The 23,930-nt window shown below is 40.4% G+C and overlaps 1 protein-coding gene across 5 annotated transcripts in view; it reads right to left on the bottom strand.

Annotated features, from left to right (window-relative positions):
• The window catches only part of SLC9A6 (solute carrier family 9 member A6), a 66,304-nt gene that overhangs the window by 39,359 nt on the left and 3,015 nt on the right, over window positions 1–23,930 (bottom strand). For 2 of the 5 annotated variants that reach the window (XM_049107162.1, XM_049107163.1), the window contains exons 1-6: window positions 17,030–17,373; window positions 7,583–7,782; window positions 6,125–6,202; window positions 5,754–5,830; window positions 5,330–5,442; window positions 2,680–2,785 (exon numbers count right to left, since the gene is read on the bottom strand). In XM_049107162.1, coding sequence (XP_048963119.1) covers window positions 2,680–2,785; window positions 5,330–5,442; window positions 5,754–5,830; window positions 6,125–6,202; window positions 7,583–7,782; window positions 17,030–17,363 — 908 coding nt within the window. In that variant the 5' untranslated portion in view covers window positions 17,364–17,373. Of the gene's footprint in view, window positions 1–2,679; window positions 2,786–5,329; window positions 5,443–5,753; window positions 5,831–6,124; window positions 6,203–7,582; window positions 7,783–15,980; window positions 16,005–17,029; window positions 17,374–17,394; window positions 17,498–23,930 lie in introns of those variants that run through there. The other 3 variants (XM_049107165.1, XM_049107166.1, XM_049107167.1) reach the window with 3 other exon arrangements.

The raw sequence follows: 23,930 nt of genomic DNA, 5'->3' as shown, positions 1-23,930 counted from the left end.
TATCTTCAGGCAGCAACATTTTATAAATACTTTTTTTTTAAATCATAAAGGTAATACAATGTGTACAACTCAGAGGGAAAAATCACCCCATCCTTCTACTGCCCTAACAGGGCTGTCTTATTTGCCTTCTGTATTTCTTTCCCCTCTTCTTGTTACATGTATGTTATTTCATGTTTAGTTATGACTGTAGGGAACATATAGTTTTGAATTCTGCTTCTTCATCTGATAATTGAAAATAAATTACTAGTCTCTCTATGGTTTTTAAGACTTCAAAAGTGGTCCAAATGGATGTAAGCATTTGTTTAACCATTTCCCACTGTTAGACATGTAAAAGGTGCTTCTAATTATTTTTGCTACTAAAAATAAAAATGTGGAAGAGCATATTTGCACTTTTTTACAAATATTGGACTGTTTCCCTATGCTACATTGCTAGAAGCTGGGTATTATCATACGTATAGCTCTTTTTACATGTAGTGCAACTGGTTTCAAGTAGATGTTTATTACATTTTTAGAGGGAAATAGGACTGTACTTTTCAATTTTTTTTACTGATAATATGCATTAGCCTAGAAATTCTACTTCTAAAAAGCATCCTACAGAAAAGCTCACAAGGGTTCACAGAGACTTACACATAAATATGTTCACTGCAGTGCCAATCACAATAATACATTATTAGAAAACACCAAACGTTAATCAGTAAGGGATATGAGAGGTAAACTTGTGCTGTATCCATACAATGGAATAATAGAAGTATTAACACAGTAAAATGTCCAAGTGAGAAAAGCAAATTACAGAAGAGTATGTTTAGTACTATGCCTTTTTTTGCTTAAAAATTATTACTATAGGGGTGGGGGATATAGGATAAGTGTGTGATGAGCATTAAGGAGGGCACTTGATGGAATGAGCACTGGGTGTTATATGCAACTGATGAATCACTCAACTCTACTTCTGAAACTAATAATACACTCTAAATTTAAATAAAATTAAAAATAAAATAAAAATTATTAATATATTTAGATCTATGTTAATATCCTAAAGGAAAAGCCTAGATGAAAACCTTAACAGTGGTTATCTGAGGACTGAAATTTCAGAAATTTTCTACTAAGTCAAACACTTTGATGTTTTTGTTACAAACATGTATTAATTTTGTTGTCATAAATAATGACAAAGAGGTGCTATATAAAAGTGTAGGTGATACCAATTGCAATATGAAGAACATTCTAGTGACTTTGATTAAAACATCAGGATGTCTCAGTCCTGGCACTATTGGTATTTGGGGCCAGATAATTATGTGTTGGGTGGTGGGTGCTGCCCTGTATACTGAAGGATATTGAGCAGCATTGCTGGCTTTCACCTACTAGATGGTATGAAGTAAAGGCAACTGTCTACGGGGCTAGATATTTGCTTAGCAGGAGTGGGTTGGCAGGATTGAGTTCCTCAGAGGTTCAGACTCATTCTTTCACCTGCAAACACCTTCTAATAACATGTATAGTAACTTCTATAGGTAGATTAAAGTATTGCTCATTTTAATAATTGTGTTTTCAAAGTATATATTATTTAAAACTTCTAAAAATTAACAGACATTTCTGCAGTGCTTATGTTAAATATGAGAAATACAGATTAAACTACAATGAGATATTGCTCAATCATCAAACGGGCAAAAATACAAGTCTGACAAATATTCTGTTGGGGAAGCTATGAGGAAACAGGCACTCCCATAATTCAGTGGTTAATGTGCAAAATGGCATAATCTCTTTGACAGGTAATGTAGCAATGTCTAACAGAATTACAAATGTATTTACCCTTTAACATAGTAATCTTACTACTGGAAAATTATCCTACTAATATATTTATGCATGTATAAAACAGGTGAGTTCAAGGCTAATCACTGCACCATTGTTCGGGATAGCAGAGGACTGAAAACTCTTTTATGCTTCTAGCAATATGAGACTGATTAAACCAACTATAAGTTCATAGTAAATCACATAGGATACCCTGTAGCTGCAAACAAAGAATGAGAAAATTCTCTGCTTCCATATGATAAGATTTCCAGCATATAGTTATGTGAGAGAAAGCTAGGCATAGAATATGTTTAGCATGCTACTTTTAAAATAAGAAGTAAGAGGCAAATAAGTATATTTATTCATATGTGTGCCTGTATTTGGATAAAGAAGTACAAGGATACACAAGAAACTAATCAAAATGGTTACATATAAGGGGCTGGAGGGACAGGTGGATGAGAACAGGAATAAGAATGTGGCTTTTCTAGGTTACCTCTATACATTTTTGATTCTTGAACCATGTAAATACATTATCTGTTCCAAAAATATAATTTAATTTAAAAAGAAAATGTTCATGTTGTAATGTTAAAACAGAATAAAAAAGTATATACACACCACAATCACAACTGTGTAAAAACAGCATGTATAGAAAATAAAAATAAAAGGCAGTACCCTCAAATTTTTATAGTAATTGTCTTTAGGTGTGAGAAGGATATACCATTTTTTTCTTCCTCACATTTTCCATGTTGTCTGTAAGTAGATATTTCTTTAAGAGGAAAAAAAAATACCTCAGTCTTTCAAACATCTGCATTTGTAATGCACTTCATTCAATAAGTGACTTTTGGTTCCTAGTACCCTAACATTCAAAATATAGAAGATAACAAGAAAACAAACACTTACGAAGACAGCACTATGGCAACAGCATCGTTGAGGACACTCTCCCCAAAGAGAAGTGCATAGAGTTCAACATCTACTTGAAGCTCGTGGAATATGGCAAGTACAGTCACTAGCAAGTAGAAAGAGTCAGAGGAGTATTTAGACATTACAAAAATAACATAGTCTCCTTCATAGATGATTATGACGGTTACTAAGAAATGCATCTTTTCCTCTTAGGATCTGATCCCAATAAACATTCTTTTACCATATTAAAGATTCAGTATGTTCCTTGTCCATACTTCTGTTTTCCCTGATTGTGTACCCGCAATATTTCCTTTATCTTATAAACAGCTGAAATTAACCCTGGAGGACTCAGCTGACCTACATGTTTCATGCAAGATGCTAACAATCTTGTCTTGTACATTTCTTCTCCATAAGGAATATATGCAGAATTTCTTACAGACCAGGTGATTATTAATCTTTGATGAAGAAGGGTATTACTAAAAGCATTTTTTGCTGCAAACTTCATCTTCTCCTTGGAGCTTTACAACTCATTTCTATTTGACTTGCAAATTTCAAGCACACTGGTTTAGTTTAGCAAAGACAGGAAATCAAAGCACAAGTTTGGTTTTTGGTTGAGATAAAATTTATGATCAGAATTACAGCTGCTATATTTAACTTAATGAGAAGCCAACAATTAGGCTATTACAGCCTGAGAAGATTAAAAACAAAACAAAACAACCCTTCTTCTAGGCAACAATTCTATGAGAAATTCTTAGAAAATCAGATGAGATTGAAGTTGCATTATAACCTTAATTGCTGAGTCATATATAGCTCACCACTAAATAAATCCAAGCAGACATGAGAGATTATTATAACCAGGAATGGGAGAGCCCCTTCAAATGCCAACCAACAAAACAGGAAACTTGCATTTTAAAAGATGTAGTTTTTACTGCAAAGCATTTCATCTGGAAAATACTGATACAAAAACTTACCAAGAGGAGAAAAGGAGGACAGAAGTAGTACTGAAGAATTTTGCAAAGAGAACCTATGGCTCACTCTTTTAACAAATAAACAATTGCAGAATAACAAATGATTATAGGAGCAAATAAATGTCTATATAACTCAGAAGAAATGTAACTGTCCAACTTAATATGAGTAAAACAGTTTATCTTGAGCCATTCAGGCAATTCTTCTACCAACACAAAGCCAGAAGTTTGAAGTAATGTAGCCAATCCAACTGACAAGATTTCTCAAAGACATTGAAAAGTCGAGGACCTTGCTTCTAAGCAAAAGGACACAGAAAACGGAGACCACTGGCTCCTTGCAAAAACCATCTTATCTTCATACAGATAATGGGAGCAACTCTAAACAGTAAAGGGGGCAGCCTTGGTGGTCTTGAAGGGAACAATTTGATTTTGTTTTTAAAATGCTAAACTATGCAAACACCTCTCTAAAATGCCCTCTGAGCTTTATAAAATCATCTCATATAGAGAACAAATTTTCCTACTTCCTATATATAATGCCCTATGTTATCAGAGTTAAAACAGGAATTCAGAGATAACGTTAGGATCCTACCTTTTATTGTGCTGAATGACAATTAAAGAGGATGATTAACTTACAAGGCCAAAAGGTAGAACAAACCTTTGCCAAGGTCCTAAAGTCCAGTGAAAAAAACCTTGCATCCTTAGTTCAAAAACTCCAGTCTCCAGTCCCATCGCTAGGTCTTCAGCCTGCATCCTCTCTAAGTTCCTACCATAAGCATAGCTGTGAGACTCATCAATATCACAGTAGGAAAACTACAGCCTAACTATATAGAATGACATTCATTCTCCAGCTGTGCTCATATCAGAACTACATCAGGGGTGCCTGGCGGGGCTCAGTCAAGTAAGCGTCCGACTCTTGGTTTTGGCTCAGGTCAGGGTCTCAGGGTTGTGAGCTCGAGCCCTGCATGGAGCTCTGCACTCAGCACGGAGTCTGCTTGAGATTCTCTCCTATACCCCTCCCACTGCTTGCTCGCACACACTCTCTCCCTCTAAAATAAGTAAATAAATAAATCCTTTAAAAAACCCTATTTCAAAAAAAAATAAAAAACCCTATTTCATAACCATAAAGGCGATTTTATATAAAAACAACTAATGCATAGTAAGGCCTACCAGTGACACCAAATCCCACAAACAGTAGCAGAACTGTCTTCTAACAATCATTTAAAAACTGTTTTTCCTGCTCTCACATGCGGATAGCTGAATACGAACAGAGGATATTTAGGGAACTGGCTTTCCCGAAGCATGAAATAAGTGTGTACCATTATTACCCATTTTAACTAATCTAGTTCATATTCTCCAAATCCCCAGTTACTAAAGATAGACACCAACCTGAATTTCTGAAGAAAAGGCTGTAAAGCCCTCATCTCAACAGCATCAAACTGAGGGCCAGTAATGAGCAAATATAATAAATAAAATAAAATGAAATGAAATAAAATAAAATAAAATAAAATAAAATCAGTGTGTTTAAGCCGAAAGGATCCATGAATTTTGTTTTTTCCTCTACAAATGGAAGTATCATATTGTGGGAATTTATGAATCTACACCTAAAGGAAGGATTACACATGTGTGCTTTTGCTAGCAAAACATGGTACGTTAAGTCCTGAAGTTCCACTCTCACATGCACATACCTGGGTCAGTTGCTGATACAATGGCACCAAATAGCAGACAGTCTGTAAAGTAAAAATCTCCTGCAAGCTGTCCGGTTACTTTCATCAGTGTAACACAGCCGTACATTATTGACCTGGTCAATAGACACATTTCTACTTTAGAAAAAACAGCAACTGTTAAAGAAGTTAGAATATAGTAGGAAGAAAAAGATGTGTCTGCTGTAGTATTCTGTGACTAATCTCAAATTTAACTCATGTCATTTAAGTATGGTAATACCTTGACCTTTAAGGAAAAGTCACACAACTTATTATCTAAGTGAATGCATTTTACTGAAAAAGGTCTGCAAACACACTCAGGAATACAGTACTGCATAAATTAAATATGCATTGTTTTTAAAAAGCATAATTAGAAGGATAAAAAGTGTTTTCACCTTCAAGTACTTACCCAATTACAAAACAAGAAATTGCTGTTCCAAGAAAAGCATATGCTAGGATAGACCCAAGGTTTCGAAAGAAATGTCTCTAACAAAAAAAAAAGAAAGAAAGAAAAGAAAAAAGTTACAGTGTGTTAGAATACTTACCGATTATTTGAAAAAGAAAAGGCTTTCTATTCTAGAGTGCTTTGCTAATATTAAATGTATTATTTATTAAAGGAAATAAGTAAGAGAATTTTTTGTACAGGCATAAATTTCAGCGAGGAGAGGAGAAAGGAGGGAAAGCTGGAAAAAAAAACTGCCTGTTTCTGAAGTGTCAGACAATGACAAAGTCCATGGAGTTTCAAGTTGTTCAAAGTATATGAAATACACAAGCACTTACTCTTTTCAGACTATATCCTGCATAAAATATGATAGGAGGAAGTAATATGTTGAAAAATACTTCCGGATCAAAGGTAACCTGTTAAAATAAAGAGTTCTTTTAGATGAAATCCCTTAGAAGAGTTCGTATTATCAAATTATCAAAAATAAAAAAGATTGTTAAACTGGGGAAAAGGCAAGTACATTATTGTGGTCACTGAAAAGTATTTCATACAGGATAGCTGTTGTTATATTTCTCAACCAAATGACAAGGAGACAGTATTGGAGCAATCAGTTAAGTCATATCTGTGGAAAGGGTGATAAAATACTATGACATTAAAAATCTTAAAAATAGGAAAAAGCATGAACATATCTTTGCTTTAAATAAAAGAGACCCTAAGCTGGTAACAAAATTTGGAGCTATGGCATGATTGCTGGCAAGAAGAAACTGACTTCTTGTATAGGTCATGCTTCTAAAGGTATATGGCAGCATATTATGGTATGACTAAGATTTCTAGTCCTGACAGCCTATTTGTTTTCATTCTAGTCCCTATAATAACATAGGTGCCCTTTTCTGTTCATGAGGTTGCAACAGGATCTGACATGAACACAAAGCAGCTACACACATATCCATGCTAAAATTTTCGTTTACTAGGACTTTTAAGGAACTGGAATTTTCCACAGGTAGAAAGAACTCTTGCAAAGTCAAGTAAGCTCGGATGAAATTGTAAAAAGCATTAAAGATGGTCTGAACCACAACCAAGTATCTATGAAAGCCAAGTCCTGCCCATGCAGAAGACAGAAGTGGAGGCACATAGCCATGGGTGGGCGGAAGAGAAGAGACACGAGCAAAGAGGCCCCGAGAAGCTTCGGCGGGGGGACTATGGCAGGGGACAGCAGAAAGCAGTGCCAGGAATGTCTGAGTGCCAAGAAAACTGCAGTATAGCCTCCCACATGGAGCTCGATACACAGCATGGTACAGTGACTGATACTCAGAATGAAGCCCCTGACGTTGTGCCAGATTATGAATCAAGAAAGACTGAATTCTCCTCCAGACACAATGCAGTCAAAACAAGAAAAAAATAATAATATCCTAAGAAATATTAATGGAATATTTTAGGTATTATCAAATAAACTCAATGTGCTGAAGGACCATAAAACTCTAAGGACCATCTGCAAATTGAAAGAAATGCTTATAAATTCTGCTTAAGTCAATACTGATCACCATTTATTACAATCATAAATATCACTGAATGAAACAAAAAGGATTAGAGTACTTAGCCTCAATCAGAAAATGAAATGGACAGATGTCCATTCATTTCCTTAGCATTATATTACACTTGTTAATTGAGATTTTTCTCCATTTTAAAAGAATGATTTTAAACATCATTAAAATTAATTAATTCTTCTCCTGAATTGCTTTGCTGCTAGTTATACACTTAAAAAAAAATCCAAATGTTCCCTTTAACAAAGAACTTACCTTTCTAAGCATTTCATTATCTTGAACGTTATTGAGTTCGTGTGAACTAATCTCTCCTTTAAGCGTATATTCATAAAATTTTCCACTAACATTTACCAATAAGGTAGTTGGGCTTGACTGTACTTCACAGCTCAGGGTCACATTATTTACATCACTCGGAACGTGAATGCCATATCGAAGCACAAGGCCCACCAAAAGACCTGGAAATAATAAAAGAACCATATAAGCTCTTCTTTTGGACAAAGGCTACTTCTGTACCACACACATCCCTTTGGACTGATAACAGAAGAACTCTTAGCATAGTCCTCTGTGGTTCAGAACAAATTTCTAGACTGAATGCAGTTACATTTAAAAGTATTACTATATTTGCAAATCTAAGAGTTTAATATTCATATAATCCAGTGGGACAAGAGGGGAAAACATTCCCTAGGGTACAGCAAATGCAGCATCACTGCATTTCTAGATCAAGATATAAGTAAGTGATTAGGAATGTAACAAAATAAAAAATAACTTCAAATTATCTGTACATAAAATAAGGTATCCCAACATGACAGTGTAATCATGTTAGAAATGTGTTTACCACCTCCACCTCCATCCATCAGTTCATAAAACTTAAACACACAACACTTCTCAAGTTATTCCTCCAGCACCTGGCTGGCCAAATAATACACATTTAACAAATTGGAGCATCAATAATATTTGTAGATCAACTGAGTTCTTCTATCACTAAAAGGTCAGATTTTTATTTAAAAACATGTGTTTCAAAATCAAAACATGGAATAGAAGTCCTCCATCCAGCACTATGACATCAATATATTGCAAGAATTGTACTTGGATTTTTTTAAAGATTTTATTTATTTGTTCATGAGAGAGAGAGAGAGAGAGAGAGAGAGAGAGGCACAGAGACACAGGCAGAAGGAGAAGCAGGCTCCACGCAGGGAGCCTGATGTGGGACTTGATCTGGGAACTCCAGGATCGCGCTCTGAGCCAAAGGCAGACACCCAAATGCTTAGCCACCCGGGTGTCCCAAGAATTGTACTTGGATCATCATATTGATATTCAAATGTACACAATGTCCTAGGTACTAAAACCTACATTGATCTGTTTAATAATGGCTTTATTGAGATGTAACTCACATATCATAAAATTTACCCTTTTAAACCATACAGTTCAGTGGCTTTTACTATATTCACAAAGTCGTATATTGATCATCACAATCTAATTCCAAAACATTTTCATTGCTCCAAAAAGAAACCCCATACCTATTAGCAGTCATTTTCCACCTTACCCCCCAACTCCCAGCCCCTGGAAACCACTACTATCCTTACTTTCTATATAGATTTGCCAACTCTGGACATTTCATAGAAACAGAATCCTAGGGATGCCTGGGTGGCTCAGTGGTTGAGCATCTGCCTTTGGCTCAGGGTGTTGATCCCAGGGTCCTGGGATCAAGTCTCGCATCAGGCTCCCTGCAGGGAATTTGATTCTCTGTGTATGTCTCTGTCTCTTTCTCTGTATTTCTTATGAATAAATAAATTAAAAATCTAAAAAAAAGAAACAGAATCCAATATGTGAATTTTCATGTCTGGCGTTTTTCATTCAGCATCATGTTTTTAAGGTTTATCCATGTTGTAGCATGTATTAGAACTTCATTCCTTTTCGTAGCTAAATAATATTCCATGGTATGGATCTATCTCAACTGCAAATTGAACTCAAACTTCTGGAACTTTCCTTTACTCCAAGAGGTACAGCATGCCACTATCAGCTACACTTTACCTCCCTGTTTCCTTTCACACTAACTCGTCAGCCACTCCTTTAATGCATGTGGCTAGAGTACCATGCTGAATAGGCCCCCAGGGTTCTGAGATGAAAACAAGGTCCCTCCTTCATGTAGCTCTCAGTCTAGTTAGTGAAAACAGACTGAAAAAACAGTGACAGTATGATATATATGGAGACAAGGTGTTATAAAAATGGAAAAGAGGTACCTGGTGCCTAACCAAGCCAGAAGGAAGTGGGACAACAGGGAAGTCTTTCCAGAGGTGTCACATAAGCAAGGAAACAAAGTAAAAGAAATGGTTTTCCAGGTAGGAGGTACAGTAGTACACATCCAGTCATAGAAGAGTGAGAGAACACAGCCCATTCAGGGAATTGCACGTAATTTGGGATGGCTGGGTTACAAAGTGATGGAGTTGAGGTGTGCAAGATTGGCAGGAGCACTGTCATAAAAGACCTTGCGAGTTGGGGAAGGGAAGTTAGACTTTATCTCAAAAGCAAAAGGAAGCCATGGAAGGGTTATAAATAAACAGGGGCTTGACATAAGATTTCTATTTTAGAAAGACAAGTTGCTCTAGACCACAAAGGTTCGAAGAGTCCAGACAGAAGGCCACTGCAGTCTTTCAGGCACTGAGGGCTTTGGGCCTCATCCCAGAGAGCAGAGAAAGGCATGGAGAGATTTTTGGAAGGTATTAGTTTTTAGAAGAACTCAGTGACTGAGTATACCAGGAGGAAGGGAGATGGGGAGAAAGACTAAGGGAAGCCAAGGTGACTTGGCAATTGGGTGGGTAAGCTGGCCTAAGCAGCCAGATATGTAGCAGGGCCATTTGGGGAGAAAGGGAACAGGTTCATGGTGGAAATCTTACAGTTCTGTTTCGGACCTGTTGAGTGTGAAGTACTTGTGACACAGGCACAGTTGAGTGTATGGGATCTGAACCTCAAGGAAGTGTGGTGGGGTCTCAAGTGGAGATAGCTGAAGTCAGGTACCTCTGAGGTAACCTGCAGAGCAAATAAAATGCGAAGAGGACTATGGATATATGCCCAGAGTTTTACCCCAACATTTAATAGCCAACATAAAGGAGCTGGTGGGGAGGAGGAGCTGATGAAGGAATCAAAGGAGGACAAGTAGCAGGAGTAGGAAGAGAAGAGGAAGAAGTGATGAAAACTAGCCAATTCTGTGGTCAAGGATGACAGGTGTTAAGAAGTGTCCGTCAGGTTTGGGAACGAGGAGCTCATGGGTGACGTTGGTAAGGGCAGTTCCAGTGGAGCAGAGGGAGCAGAAGCCAGTCCAGAGTGAGAAATGATAAAATGCAAGGAGGGGAAAGGAGCTGGGAAGTGGGGAAGGCACAGAGATGGGGGATTCTTTGAGGCAACTTGCAGTCACACGATTTTTAAAGTGAGTGGCAATCAATAACTGCTAAACAGTAGGATGACCTCAACTTTTAAAAAAGTTTTTAACAGGGACATCAGCATGGCTCAGTGGTTTAGTCTCTGCCTTTGGCCCAGGGCGTGATCCTGGAGTCCCAGGATCGAGTCCCACATCAGGCTTCCTGCATGGAGCCTGCTTCTCCCTCTGCCTGTGTCTCTGCCTCTCTCTCTTTATGTCTTTCATTAATGAATAAATAAACTCTTTAAAAAAGTTTTTAACAAAGTTCCAGGTTGAAAATAAATGGAAGAGAAAATATTTGCAAATCATCTATCTGATAAGGGGCTAACATGCAAAACACATTAAGAACTCACATAAGTCAATAGGAAAAAAAATCTGATTAAAAAATGGCCAGAAGATCTGGATATTTTTCCAAAGAAGACATAGAGATGGCCACCAGGTATATGAAAAGATGCTCAACATCATTAAGCATCAGGGAAGTACAAATTAAAACCATGATGAAATCACCTTACACCTTTCAGAATGGCAAGATCAAAAAGACAAGAAGTAACAAGTGCTGGCAAGGCTGTGGAGAACAGGGAACCCTCGTGCACTGTTGGTGGGAATGAAAACTGGTGCAGCCACTGTGGAAAACAGTACAGAGGTTAATTAAAAAATTAAAACTAGGGATGCCTGGGTGGCTCAGTGGTTGAGCATCTGCCTGCCTCTAAGGTTGTGATCCCAGGATCCTGGGATCCAGTTCCATATCAGGCTCCCTGCAGGGAGCCTACTTATCCCTCTGCCTAATGTCTCTGCCTCTCTCTCTGTGTTTCTCATGAATAAATAAATAAAATCTTTAAAAAATTTAAAAACAGAACTACCATATGATCTAGCAATTCCACTTTTGGGTATTTATCTGAAGTAAACAAAAACACTAACTCAAAAAGATCTATGTACCTGCATGTTCATTGCAAAATCATCTACCATAGCCAAGACATGGAAACAACCTAAGTGTCCATCGATGGACAAAAAAGATAAAGGAAATGTGCTGTATATGCATGATGGAATATTATCCAGCCATAAAAAAGAATGAAATCTTGTCATTTGCAACAATATGGCTAGACCCTGAAGGCATTATGCCAAGTGAAAACAAGTCATACAGAGAAAGACAGATACCATATGATCCCTCTCATATGTGGAATCTAAAACAAAACAAAAGACCAAGTTCATAGATACAGACTGGTGATTGCCAGAGGTGGGGAGTGGGAGGTGGAAGAAATGAGTCAAAATGTATTCATTTATTTAAAAATTTTAAAAATGAAAAATATATTATGAAAATATCTAATCTCTTAATAAAATAAAAAAGTTATGGTTGGGTATCAGCTGAGTTTGATAAACATTACGTGGGTGAGAAAAGGCTATAGATCCATAGTCCTCCTGCTTATATGATAAATAAAGAGCTCTTTTCTCTGCTATCCCATAAGATCTCCTAATTAAGAGGCTCAGTAAAAGTTGCCCCCCTTATATTTATGTGCAAAAATCATAGCTAAGCTACTGTAAGTAATAATAACAGCAGCACAAATTCTTTCCATGTCCTAACACAGTCTTATTGTGTAAGGAATGGTATCTACCAGTTCTACAGCACTCCAACTCAATGCTGAAATATTGGATCCTGGGATCCAGCAAGACAGCTAAAAAAAAAAAAAAAAAAAGCAAGGTCTTTGCCATCCTCTGGTTAGTTTTACATGTGTTCATTCAACTTTTTGTCTCCTAGCACATTCTCTACAGCAGTTCCTCCAGCCTTTATCTTCCTTCTCAAATCCTCAATCTCACTGCCTACTTTTCAGAGAAGCCGCAGGCCATCTGATGTAAGCTGCCTCAATTCCAAGCCTCCCTGTGTCAACATTAGCTCATTTGTCTTTAGCCCCCATTCTGGGGAAAGATCAACCTCTTTTCCAAGGGGATTCTTTCCAATCAGTCCCCATCCTAATTCTTTCTGCATATATTATCTGCTCCTCATAATCTTATGCAGTAGATATTACTATAAATCTCTCAGTCATTGTTTCCTTATCTCTAAAATGGGGATAACTGTCTTGGCCAACAGTATTTGGCATTAGGTGATAAAACCAGCATTGAAGTCTGGTTTTTCTATTTCCAAAGCCTCTCTAATCTTTTCCTTCTCCTTCTCCTTCTTCTTTAAGTAGTAGGCTCCATGTTGGTGTGGAGCTCAATGTGGGGCTTGAACTCACGACTCTGAGATCTAGACCTGAGCTGAAATCAAGAAGTAGACGCTTAACCGACCCCAGGCTTGAACTCACGACTCTGAGATCTAGACCTGAGCTGAAATCAAGAAGCAGATGCTTAACCGACCCCAGGAGGCATAAGCCTCTCTAATTTTCTAATCATCTCCTTACTCTCATGTCACAATGAACTGCTCCAGTGGTTAAGGCTTCTACTCCCTCACAGCCTTCCCTCACAATCCACCTCCAAAACCCCTACAACATAAGTATTATCTCTCTACATATATGATCTTACAAAATTTAGTATAGTATGATGTAGGAGAAAAAGCACAACTTTGAAAGTCAGATGGATGTATGAATTCCAGCTCCATCAAGTTCTAGTCTGTGACTTTAGGATGGATAACCTCTCCTTGAACCTCAGTTTCCTTATGTGTAGTGATGATAACACTAACCAGTTTATCTTTATAATTAAGTTTTACCTCTTCAATATAAGGCAATAAAGTTAGGGGCTAAGAGAATGGGATTTCTGAGCCAGACTGACTGGGTCTGAATCCTGGCTCAATACTTACAAATTATGGGACTTCAGGAAGGTCATTTAACTTCTCTCTGCCCCAATTTCCTTGTCTACAAAATGGGAAAAATAATAGTATCCATCTTACAGTGTTGTTAAGAGGTTTAAATGAATATATTAGAATGGTCAATAAACATTACCTATTAAGGCACAAGATTGTAAGTGCTTTGTGGTTTGGGATGATGACTCATATCTGTATTTCCCATCATATCTCATACATCAAAGACACTTAATATTTACTGATGAATCATGTCAGTTAAGTGTAGGACTCTAGTTGCTGTAAGTTTCAGGCAAAATATTTCTTCCCAGTCCCTCGCTTTCTATACCATCTGTAAGCACACTACAGTGAGTGATCACTTTTCAGACTTAATTAACTGCCCTGACAATTTTTACTCACTTTTAAGCTTCTTAAGCAAGCCAGCCCAAAGAACAGAACACTACGGTGCTTTCACATTGTGTTTGTAACTGGAGCAATTAGGCTATATTACAATCTAGAAACTGACCACAATTTAATCTTTTATTTTTTTACTCTTGATTCTCAAAAAGATAAAGGAGAGGCTTATTTTAAATAGCATTTTTCCAGGAGTTAGGTAGCTAAACCAACATCACAGGCATAAAATCATCAGTGAACTGAATCTTGGAGGGCTGGATATTCCCAAAATACGGAGCCTTTTCATCCAGAAGTCAAGCTGAAAAATAAAGATCTTATAATATATTAAGCATAACAGCTATGATGGTATAAGACTCAAATAAAAGGTAAATGGCAGACAGTAATTAGTATTAGAAAATATCGATTTCCATGGCACTTAAAATACTTTGATCCAATCCCATCTATTCACAAACTAGACTTGGGAATTCATAGCCCCCATTGCCATATTGAGAAAATGAAACAGGCTAAAGAATGCCAAGTCGTGGCAAATCAAGCCCAGATCTGACTCCCAGATAACTCTTCCCCTTTATAGTCCACAAGAAATACCCTTGTTAAAAAAAAAAAAAAAAAAAAAAGAAATACCCTTGTTTTTCCTTCACAAAACACTAACACTAAGGTACTCCATTACCTTTTACTGACTCAAAAACATCAGGAAATGCAGTCAATAATCCCACGTTTGTATTTAACTCAAGAATTAGAGGAAGTTAATGATATCAACTACTGAGGAGCAAATATTTTCAGGGCACTTCTAAGTCCTTATTTGATATTAAAAATAAATACTATATTTGCCTCTTATCAGACTAAGCAATTAAAAGAACTGTTTTGAGCCTTACCTGAGAAAATGTGGTTATAAAAGCAATAATAATAGTATTACAGCTATTGTTTATTGAACACTTACTTAGGGGTCAGGTACTAAGCTAAAAACATTTCTTCCTCACAAAATCCTTCTATCATTTTCCCCAATTTATAGATGACACTGTAAAAGGGTAAGAGACTTGCCTAAGATTACACAGAACTACTGGCACAATGGGACAGGAATCCAGGTCGGACTCTAAAGCAGGGGTTGGCAAACCACAGCGATGGTTTGTTTCTGTATAGCCCAAGAGCTAAGAACATTTTTTAAGTGTTTTAGGCTTGTAAAAGGAAAAAACAAAAAGAATAAAATGCAAGAGAGAATATAGAGACCTATTGTGACCCACAAAGCCAAGAGTATTTACTCTCTGGCCCTTTACAGAAAAAATTTGCAGACCTCTGGCCTAAAGCCCTGCACCTTTAACCAAACATCATACTCTCTCCATATGAAGGAAAGAGGCTTCTGTGATGGGCTCCTTATTTTAACATCATAATACTGATTTGACATTTAATTGAATTTAAGACACCATTGTTTTCTTTATATGACCTGTCTACCCAGGAAAGCTAAGTTCTTTGAAAGTGGGGATCTTTTTTTTTTGTATTTTCTGTGCTTAATAGATAGTTGGCTGACTAGCAAATGTTTGAAGATAGTAAATATAAATCATACATTGTTTTACAGAGAAATAATATAGAGGTGTAACTTAAAGGGTGCTGCAAGTAAAATGCCAAAAATATGAAATATGAAAACCACCTAACATGTTTAAAAACTAAGAATCCTAAGAAACAGAGATATTTGTACACAAGCTTAGAATCGTATTACCTTACAGATGAAACATAACCTTGAGTTCATGCATTTTCCTGATGCACACAACTACCTTGTTTTGCCACCCTTGAGATGAACATATGCATATTCCAGAAGTCTGTATTTACTGGAACGGGCTGGGGAGGGAGGTCCTGGAGAAATATCTTTTTTTGTGTGCCCAAACTGCTTCTACCTATTTGCAAGTCTGAGAAGTAAAGCTCAACAAGCTCATCAGTTTTAAGCCCATTCCATATGAAGATAATCTTCATTCAGAGACTGCACGGAAAGGATTGTTTGTGCACCCTCATCTCTTCAGCCATCTATACCCTCACAGTCACGTTAAGACAGCAATACGCATCTTTACCTCTCATGAGGCCTCCCAGCAGGCCAAAATGCCTGAGTCCATGGTTTGATTTGCCCTTCTCGCCTTATGACCAAAATATAAAAATACATAAGAAACCTCAAAAAGAAAGCACTCTAAAATGCAAGAAATGAAGCCATTTACTCAACGATCACATCAATAACGTTATGCCACCAGCAAGTCACCCATACTGCATATGCGTGGTGTTCCTAATCACTATTTGGCTGAACTGTCCTGATCATCGTACAACACACTGCTGGGAGATCTTTTAACTCTTTCCTGTCCTCACCTCGGTATGCCTGGATTAGGAGGGTAGACCATACGTATCCTAATCAGATATGCTGAGCATAGTACAATAAATCAGGACGTCATTAAGAACACCCTAAGCCTTTCTTGTAGCTTTTTTTTTTTTTTTTTTTTTTTTTGCATTCGAGTTTCACTTGGGCTACATGGCAGTATGGTTTTCATTCTCAACCTCAAAAGGACAGGGCGTAGCAAGAGCTGGGTGATGGGAAAAGGCGGACTCTGCCTCCTAAAGAACACCAGATCCTGAGCAGTAGCGATATTACTGCAGTTTCAATGGACCTTAAACAAACTGACACCCCAGAGAAATAGATCGCTGTGTTGTCTTCCCCTCCCCCAGTCCCCAGCCCAATTCGAGACACCGCACCCACTCCCTTCCCATCCTCAATCTCGGGTCTTGAGCTTGGTAGGCAGAGGCGGGGTGGGGTGGGGTGGGGGGGATGCGTGGAAGAAAAAGGGGGTGGGGTCGGAGGAAAAAAAGGTGTGGACAAGCAAAGGAAAGGGTGTTCGAAAGCAAAGAAAACGGGGGGCGAGGCTGAGGAGGAAATGGGGTGAGGCAGAGAAAGGAGGACATAGCAGAAAAAAGGGGGACAAGGCAGAAAACGGGGGTGGGGGTGGGCGAGGCAAAAATGAAAGGAATCAGAAGGGGAGTCGAACACAGGCCGAGCCGGACCAAGAGAGGAGGCGAAGCAGCCGGCGGGCAAAGAAAGGGGGAGCGCCAGAGGGCGGACATGGGTTGAGGCACTTGCCATAAATCATAGCCAGGCCGGTTTCGTGCAGGAAGCGGGCCCGGCGGTGCTTGAAGAGCCAGATGGTGAGAATGGTGAGGGTGAGGAGCAGGATGAAGATGAGCAGGTTGGCGCTGTCCTGCCGGTGGCTCTCCTCCGCTTGCTTCTCGGACACTATCTCCTCGTCCATGGCTCTTGCCGCGCCGCTAGCGCCGTCCGAAGCCCCGGCCCAGCCAAAGACGCCCACTGCGAGGAGCAACCAGAGCGGCCGCATGAGCCGGCGGGCCCCGGGGCCGCCGCCACCGCCACCGCCACCGCGGCTGAGGGGCGCCCGCTGCCAGCCGCGCCGAGCCATGACTCCCCCCGCCCCCCGCCCCGCTTCTCACCCGCAGCCGCCCGCGGTCGGACCACTCCCCGAGGGCTCACGGGAAAGGGGCGGGGCCCCAGGGTAGCCGTCGGAGCGCGCGTCGCCGCCGCCGCCGCCGCCGCCGCCGCCGCCGCCGCCGCGCTGCTCTTAAAGGGGACGCGTCACACATTTCCCCCACCACCCCCAACCCGGCTCGCTCAGCCCCATTCCTTTGCCCTTCCGGCCTCCACCGCACCAGCTCCCCCTTAGTCCCGGACACGGACGCTCAGGTGCTGCCAGGGAACGAAAGGCTGTCGAATCTAGCCCATGGCCTTCTGGAAAAGAAACCTCATCTCGGGGTAATCAAGAAGAGGCGGATCAAGCTAGGTCTACTTTGGTCCTATTCTTAGAGCTCTCAGGGGAATCAAGCTTTCATAAACCATCTCAATATTGTCCCCCAGTGTCTCTTAACTGGATAAGAAGTTGTCCCCTTGGGAGATGCCTAAAACTCCATCTCTGTCATTTAAATCGGATTCTCGGGCAGCCCCGGTGGCTCAGCGGTTTAGTGCCTGCCTTCGGCCCAGGGCGTGATCCTGGAGTCCCGGGATAGTCCCACGTCAGGCTCCCTGCATGGAGCCTGCTTCTCCCTCTGCCTGTGTCTCTGCCTCTGTGTGTGTGTGTGTCTGCCATGAATAAATAAACAAAATATTAAAAAAAATAAATCGGATTCCCCTTGTTCTGTTCTCACTGGGGAAAAAAACACCACTGTAGTAGTTCATAAAAGAACTGACTCAAAGGCAAGGAATATGGATGTGTCTGTATGCTCAGGTGCGAATCCTCTCTCACATCAGAAACCTGTACAGAGGCACTCGTCCATCTCGCAGAGAAGATTCAATCCGTGTGCTCAAATTTACCCGAGCTCCAAACACTCTTCTCCATTCCCAAAAAAGAAACCTTTTGAGGTGTGGTGCTTTTCTACCCCCCCCCCCCCCCCCCCCCCCCGCTCCCTTTTCCTGCTGTTTTAACGCAGATTTCCTTGGCTGGGAAGTCACCTTTGACACCGTTTCTCATCTCTCTTCCTCCAAGAGCATTTTCTCTACTCTCAGCCTCTCTACATGGCACACCAGAAGATCCACAGTTCTTGCCTCTTCAAGAACAGTGGCTTCCTGTTGTCTCCATATTTAACAATGTTAGACTACTAACAATGTAGTCTGTGTGGGCTTTTTGCTTTCTCAGGACTTTCATTTATACCTCTACACTACAAATGCACTACAAATCCCAAACCCTGACCTGTCACTCTACCTTCGGTCCTCTACCCACTAGTGGGATACTAATCACATCTTGCTGTGGGACCTACTAAGCTCAACAACTACAAGTGCTTTAAAATAAGCTCATTTCCCCCCTTACAAACATGAATTCTTTCTCAAATTTTGCATATCACCAGTGGTGCTATCAGTCCAATTCCTATCATTCTGCCTGGAAGTCCTGATTCTCCAACGTTTTCATCTTGTGGCCATATAACCCCCTTGCTAAGACAAATAACATCCAGGCAACTCCAAGCTACTCCATTCTGGATTCACTCCCACTAACCAGATCTTTAAGTTCTGTGAGGATAGTGAGCTTTTTTTTTCTTTTTTTTAAAAAAAAAAAAACCCAGAACCGGTGTTCAACTCCAAATTCTGTCCCTGTCGCATCGGGAACTATCCCAGGGACTGTGAGCCCATTTTCTCTGGATAGTATCTGGGTCTGTCTGTACCTTTCCAAGAAATGTCATGGCTGCCTGTCCCCTAGACTCTGGGTCCAGCCTAACTACACTGCCCTGTGCATACAGGGCTGGCCTATAAGGAACCCAGGTGAGGATCTCCCAGTCTCCCGCTGGCCCCTCCCCAGACCTATCTTGGTTACCCCAGAAGACCTAGAAAATTAATTTACCTGTTTCTTCAGGCCTAACCACCTAATCTGAGGCTGTTTTGCCTCAGCACAAAATCATTTCTCAGTCTCTTAGTGTTAGGAACTTGAAAAAAAAAAAAAAAACCAACAACCCCAAAGTCAGAAATTGCTTGCTTGACCACAATAAGCAAATATCTTCAAGTGCCAGACTCTACCTATTTACAGGCCCCAGCAACCTAGTGTGCTCCCTCGCCCAGTCATGCCTTTATATCACAGTTCCAGGAGGAATCTTGAGTAACAGTAACTCTATCAAGTGAGCCAATCCCCATGAGTTTTGGCTCCACTGAGAATGTACCCCTCTCTCAACCCTACCCTGTTGCTGCACTGATGTTCCTTCTGCCTCCTCCTTTAACTGGTACTTGAGTCTCACTTAGAACATCATGTGCTCTGAAGCTGTTTCAGCCAGTGCAATTTATTTCCTCACCACCCCATTGTCCTATACATGCACACATATATACTGGCAACTCATGCCCTGTATCATGTGTCCTGAAGGGATTGCCACTCAGCTCACTTCATTGTTGTTCCAAGCTCATCACTCCTCCAGCCTTCATTTTAAGCTCTAACACTCTCCATTCCTTGTCACCTAACGACTTCCTGGAGGAAGGATGTGGGCACCCAGGTTATAGCTCCCCCACCCACCATCACAACCCCAGCCCTGCCTTCATCCTGGCTGATTCGATGCCATACTGATAAGTCACCTGAAATTTGAGCCTTGTCTCCTCTTTCACAGTGAAAATAAAGATCCTCTAGAAAACAGTCCTTACCTTCCTTACCTTGCCATCTCTTTAAGTGTCCTGTTAGTGTCCATCCTTTCTTCCTCCCCTCGAGTCTCAGTGAAAGAGGTGTTTCCTCCTCCCTTATGAAACATACACTGCAACCTGTACTCTACATTCCATCACCTCCTTCCTGCCTCTTCCAGGATCGACTCCAATCATCATCTCCTTCCACCATCTTCTAATGGCTCCTTTATCCACTAGCTTTCTTTTTATCAAAGGCTAGTTGACACACAGTGTTACATTATCAGTTTTAGGTGTACCACATAGTGATTTCACAAATCTCTACATTATGCGATGCTCATTGCTGAGTGTAGGACAGTGTAGCTGCCCTCTGTCACCATGCAACGCTATTACAATACCACTGACTATATTCCCTATGCTGTACCTTTCATCTCCATGACTTATTTATTACAAAACTGGCCCACTATCTCTTCCTGTTCTCCAAAACCACTTCCTTATGAGAAACAGGCCTTTGTCTACACCTTCCTCCACTACCACATTAGTTTTCTCTCCCCCTCAGAGATGAGCTTCTCAAAAGGGTTGGCTACACTCTCTACACTCTCATCTGCTAGTCCAGAGATTCGCAATGTACACCCAATGGAATCCAGTCTGCCACCTGTTTTGGTAGGCATGCTTTATACATTTTTTTAATGGCTGAAAAAAATCAGAAGATTTTGTGACACATGAAAATGATGTGAAACTCACATTTCTGCCTCCATTAGTAAAGGTTTATTGGACACGGATGTGCCTATTTGTTTACCTATGGTCTGTGGCGACTTTTGCACTATAAGGCAGAGTTTAGTAGTTGCAAAGAGACTGTAGAGTCTGCAAATAGCCTAAACTATTTACCGTCTGGTCCTTTACAGGAAAGGTTTGCTGACTTCTACCTTGGTCTCCACCAATCGTCTTTCCATACTTCTACTAGAGGGATCTATCTGAAGCACAAATATGATTATAGACAGTGCAGCCCTGCTCCAAACCATCCAGTGACCACATTGTCTTCAGTTCTGGCTCCTTAGCCTGGCACATGATGCTCCACAAGCCCCAACCTCCTGATCGCTTCTTCACCTCCTAGGTGACCCTTCTCCCCTAAATGTATTTTGTTTAATCTGTTCTGAACTCTGCAGTTTCCTGAATGCTTCATGTCATTTCATATCTGTACGTGCCCTTCTGTGTGCTCCCTCTGCTTGAATGTGCTTCAACCCTTTCCTCACTTAACCTCTTCTCCTCTGACAAAACTCAGTATAAAGGTCACTCCGTTTTCCAGGAGGCCCTCAGGCTGACTTTGGGGCCCCATGTATGCACTCCCACAACCCCCCGGGGCAACTCTCTCTCTTAGCCTTCCTGAAGTATTATCAGGCTTGATTTGCAGGCTTGTTATTCCACAAGTCATTGGTATCCTGAGCAGGAACCAGGAATTTGTTATTTCTTTATTGACAGCATCTAGCATAAGGTCTAACCAAAATAGGTATTCCCTAAAACATACCTGAGCATCAGTGAATGTCTCTCAAATTTCACTGAGGACCATGGAAATCTCCATGTTTGCAGATGACACTAAATTCTCTTAGGGACATTGACTCAGTTCAAGGATTAAATTGAAAGAGGACTTTATAGTCCTGGGTATACAGTCAGTGCTCAATAAATATGTGATCACTGAAAAGTGTAGATAAGTTTAGCTCAGTGGTTAGCACAGTCCTTGGCTCACTGGATGTGCTCAATAAACATGGAATTGATTAAAATTGATTAATTCCTGTATTTAGAGAAAGGTCTGAAAGTGAAGCTGAGTCCAAACAGTGGGAGGCCTTTATGTGGCACACATTTTTAACTCATTAATTTCCCTGGTCAAAATTTCCCCAATGTTAATTTGGCAACAGAAAAGGGAATGAAGGGCACCTGGATGTCTCAGTGGTTGAGCTTCTGCCTTTGGCTCAGGGCATGATCCTGGGGTCCTGGGATAGAGTCCTGCATTAGGCTCCCCACACAAGGAGCCTGCGTCTCCCTCTGCCTGTGTCTCTGCCTCTCTCTGTGTCTCTCATGAATAAATAAAATCTTTTAAGAAAAAGGGGGGGGGGATGAATGAAATGCAGAGAGATGGACAGGAGGGGAGGCCAGTTAAGAAGTCAGAAAATGAAAAAAAAAGGATGGTTTAGAAAAGTGGTCTTGCTAAAAAGACAGGAGACCTTAACTTACCAGATGCAGTAGAAATGGAAAAGTGACAAGGGAGGATGGGTGCAGGAGCTGATGCAGAGGTAGGATTGACCCATCATGGCAACTGATTGGGTGAGTAGAATGCTTGAGGAAGACCAATTGGAAGACTGTTCCACGGGATGCCTGGGTGGCTCAGCGGTTGAGGGTCTGCCTCTGGCTCAGGATGTGGTGCTGGAGTTCCAAGCCCGGCATTGGGCTCCTGCATGGAGCCTGCTTCTCCTCCCTCTGCCTGTGTCTCTGCCTCTTTCTGTGTCTCTCATAAATAAATAAATAAATAAATAAATAAATAAATAAATAAATAAACAAACAAACTTTTTTTTTTTTAAAGGAAGACTGCTCCAAAGTTTTGAAGCTGCATAACTGAAAAACGTGGGGCTACTAAGAGCATTAAAATGGTAACCAGGGGGTACAGCTCGGCTCTGGGCAGACTGGATTTAAGGGAGTGGTGGGATATCCAAGTGGAGGGTCTGTAATTCATGAGTGAAGTCAGGACCAGTGAAAGATGTGTGAGCTGTGTGCACAAGATTGAAGATACGGGAGTTCATGGGTTCTCCAAAGAATAGAGGGTAGAAAGAGACTCAGTTTTAGGGCAGTGGTATAGAGAATGTCTATATTCAAGAAGTGGGAGGGAGCACCTGGGTGGCTCAGTTGGTTACGCGTTGGACTCTTGATCTCAGCTCAGGTCTTGATCTCAGGGTCATGGGTTTAGGCCCTGCCTTGGGCTTCATGCTGGGTGTGGAGCCACTTTAAAAAAATAAGAAGTGGGAGAAAGAATGGGTCACAAATATCAGCTGAGGGGAGTGCCTGGGTGGCTCAGTCAGTTAAATGTCCCACACTTGATTTTGGCTCAGGTTATGATCTTAGGGTCATGAGACTGAGCCCTATGTTGGGCTCCTCACTCAACCCAGAGTCTGCTTGGGATTCTCCCTCCCTCTCCCTGTGCCCCCTCCCTGTGTGTGTGTGCTTGTGCACTCTCACTCTCTCTACAAAGACAAACAACAACAACAAAAAACCCAAATATCAGTTAGGGCCCAGTATAGCCCTCGAGTTTCACATTTATTTCCTGAATATACCAGCTCAGTGTGCTAAAAAAGCAAATAACACTTTTGGTGTCATTTTCAGTGTCAAGGCTACTTGAAGTAAATAATCATATTAACCTCAGACGAGTAACCCAGTATACTTTGTGCAGATATAGTAATGAAACACCAAAAGAGATATTAGTAAATCTAGAAATGGTCCAGAGAAGAGCAATTAAAATAACCAAAGGGGAGAAGCAATTGATGTTTTATGAGATTAAAGGGATAAAGAACCCCTTTAATCTGGAAAAATAGCTATAAGAATCTACAGTAGCAGCAGTAGTAATAATAATGGCTAACATTTATTGAATAGTCACCATATGAAATTATTCCACACCCAACATGGGGCTCGAACTCACAACCCAGAGATCAAGAGTCGCACACTCTGCTGACTGACTAAACCAGCCAGATGCCTCCTCTGTGGGATTATTCTAAACAACTAATATGTAATCATTTCATTCAATCCTAACAACAATCTTACCAAGTAAGTACTATTATTATCCCCACTTTACAGATGAGGAAATTGAGGCACAGTGAAGTTAAATAACTTGCCCAGTCTTCCAGAG

The sequence above is a fragment of the Canis lupus genome, chromosome X, assembly GCF_003254725.2.
Source record: "Canis lupus dingo isolate Sandy chromosome X, ASM325472v2, whole genome shotgun sequence".
NCBI lineage: Eukaryota > Metazoa > Chordata > Mammalia > Carnivora > Canidae > Canis > Canis lupus.
Note: the sequence above shows the minus strand (reverse complement) of the source record. Positions and strands in the feature narration are given on the sequence as shown.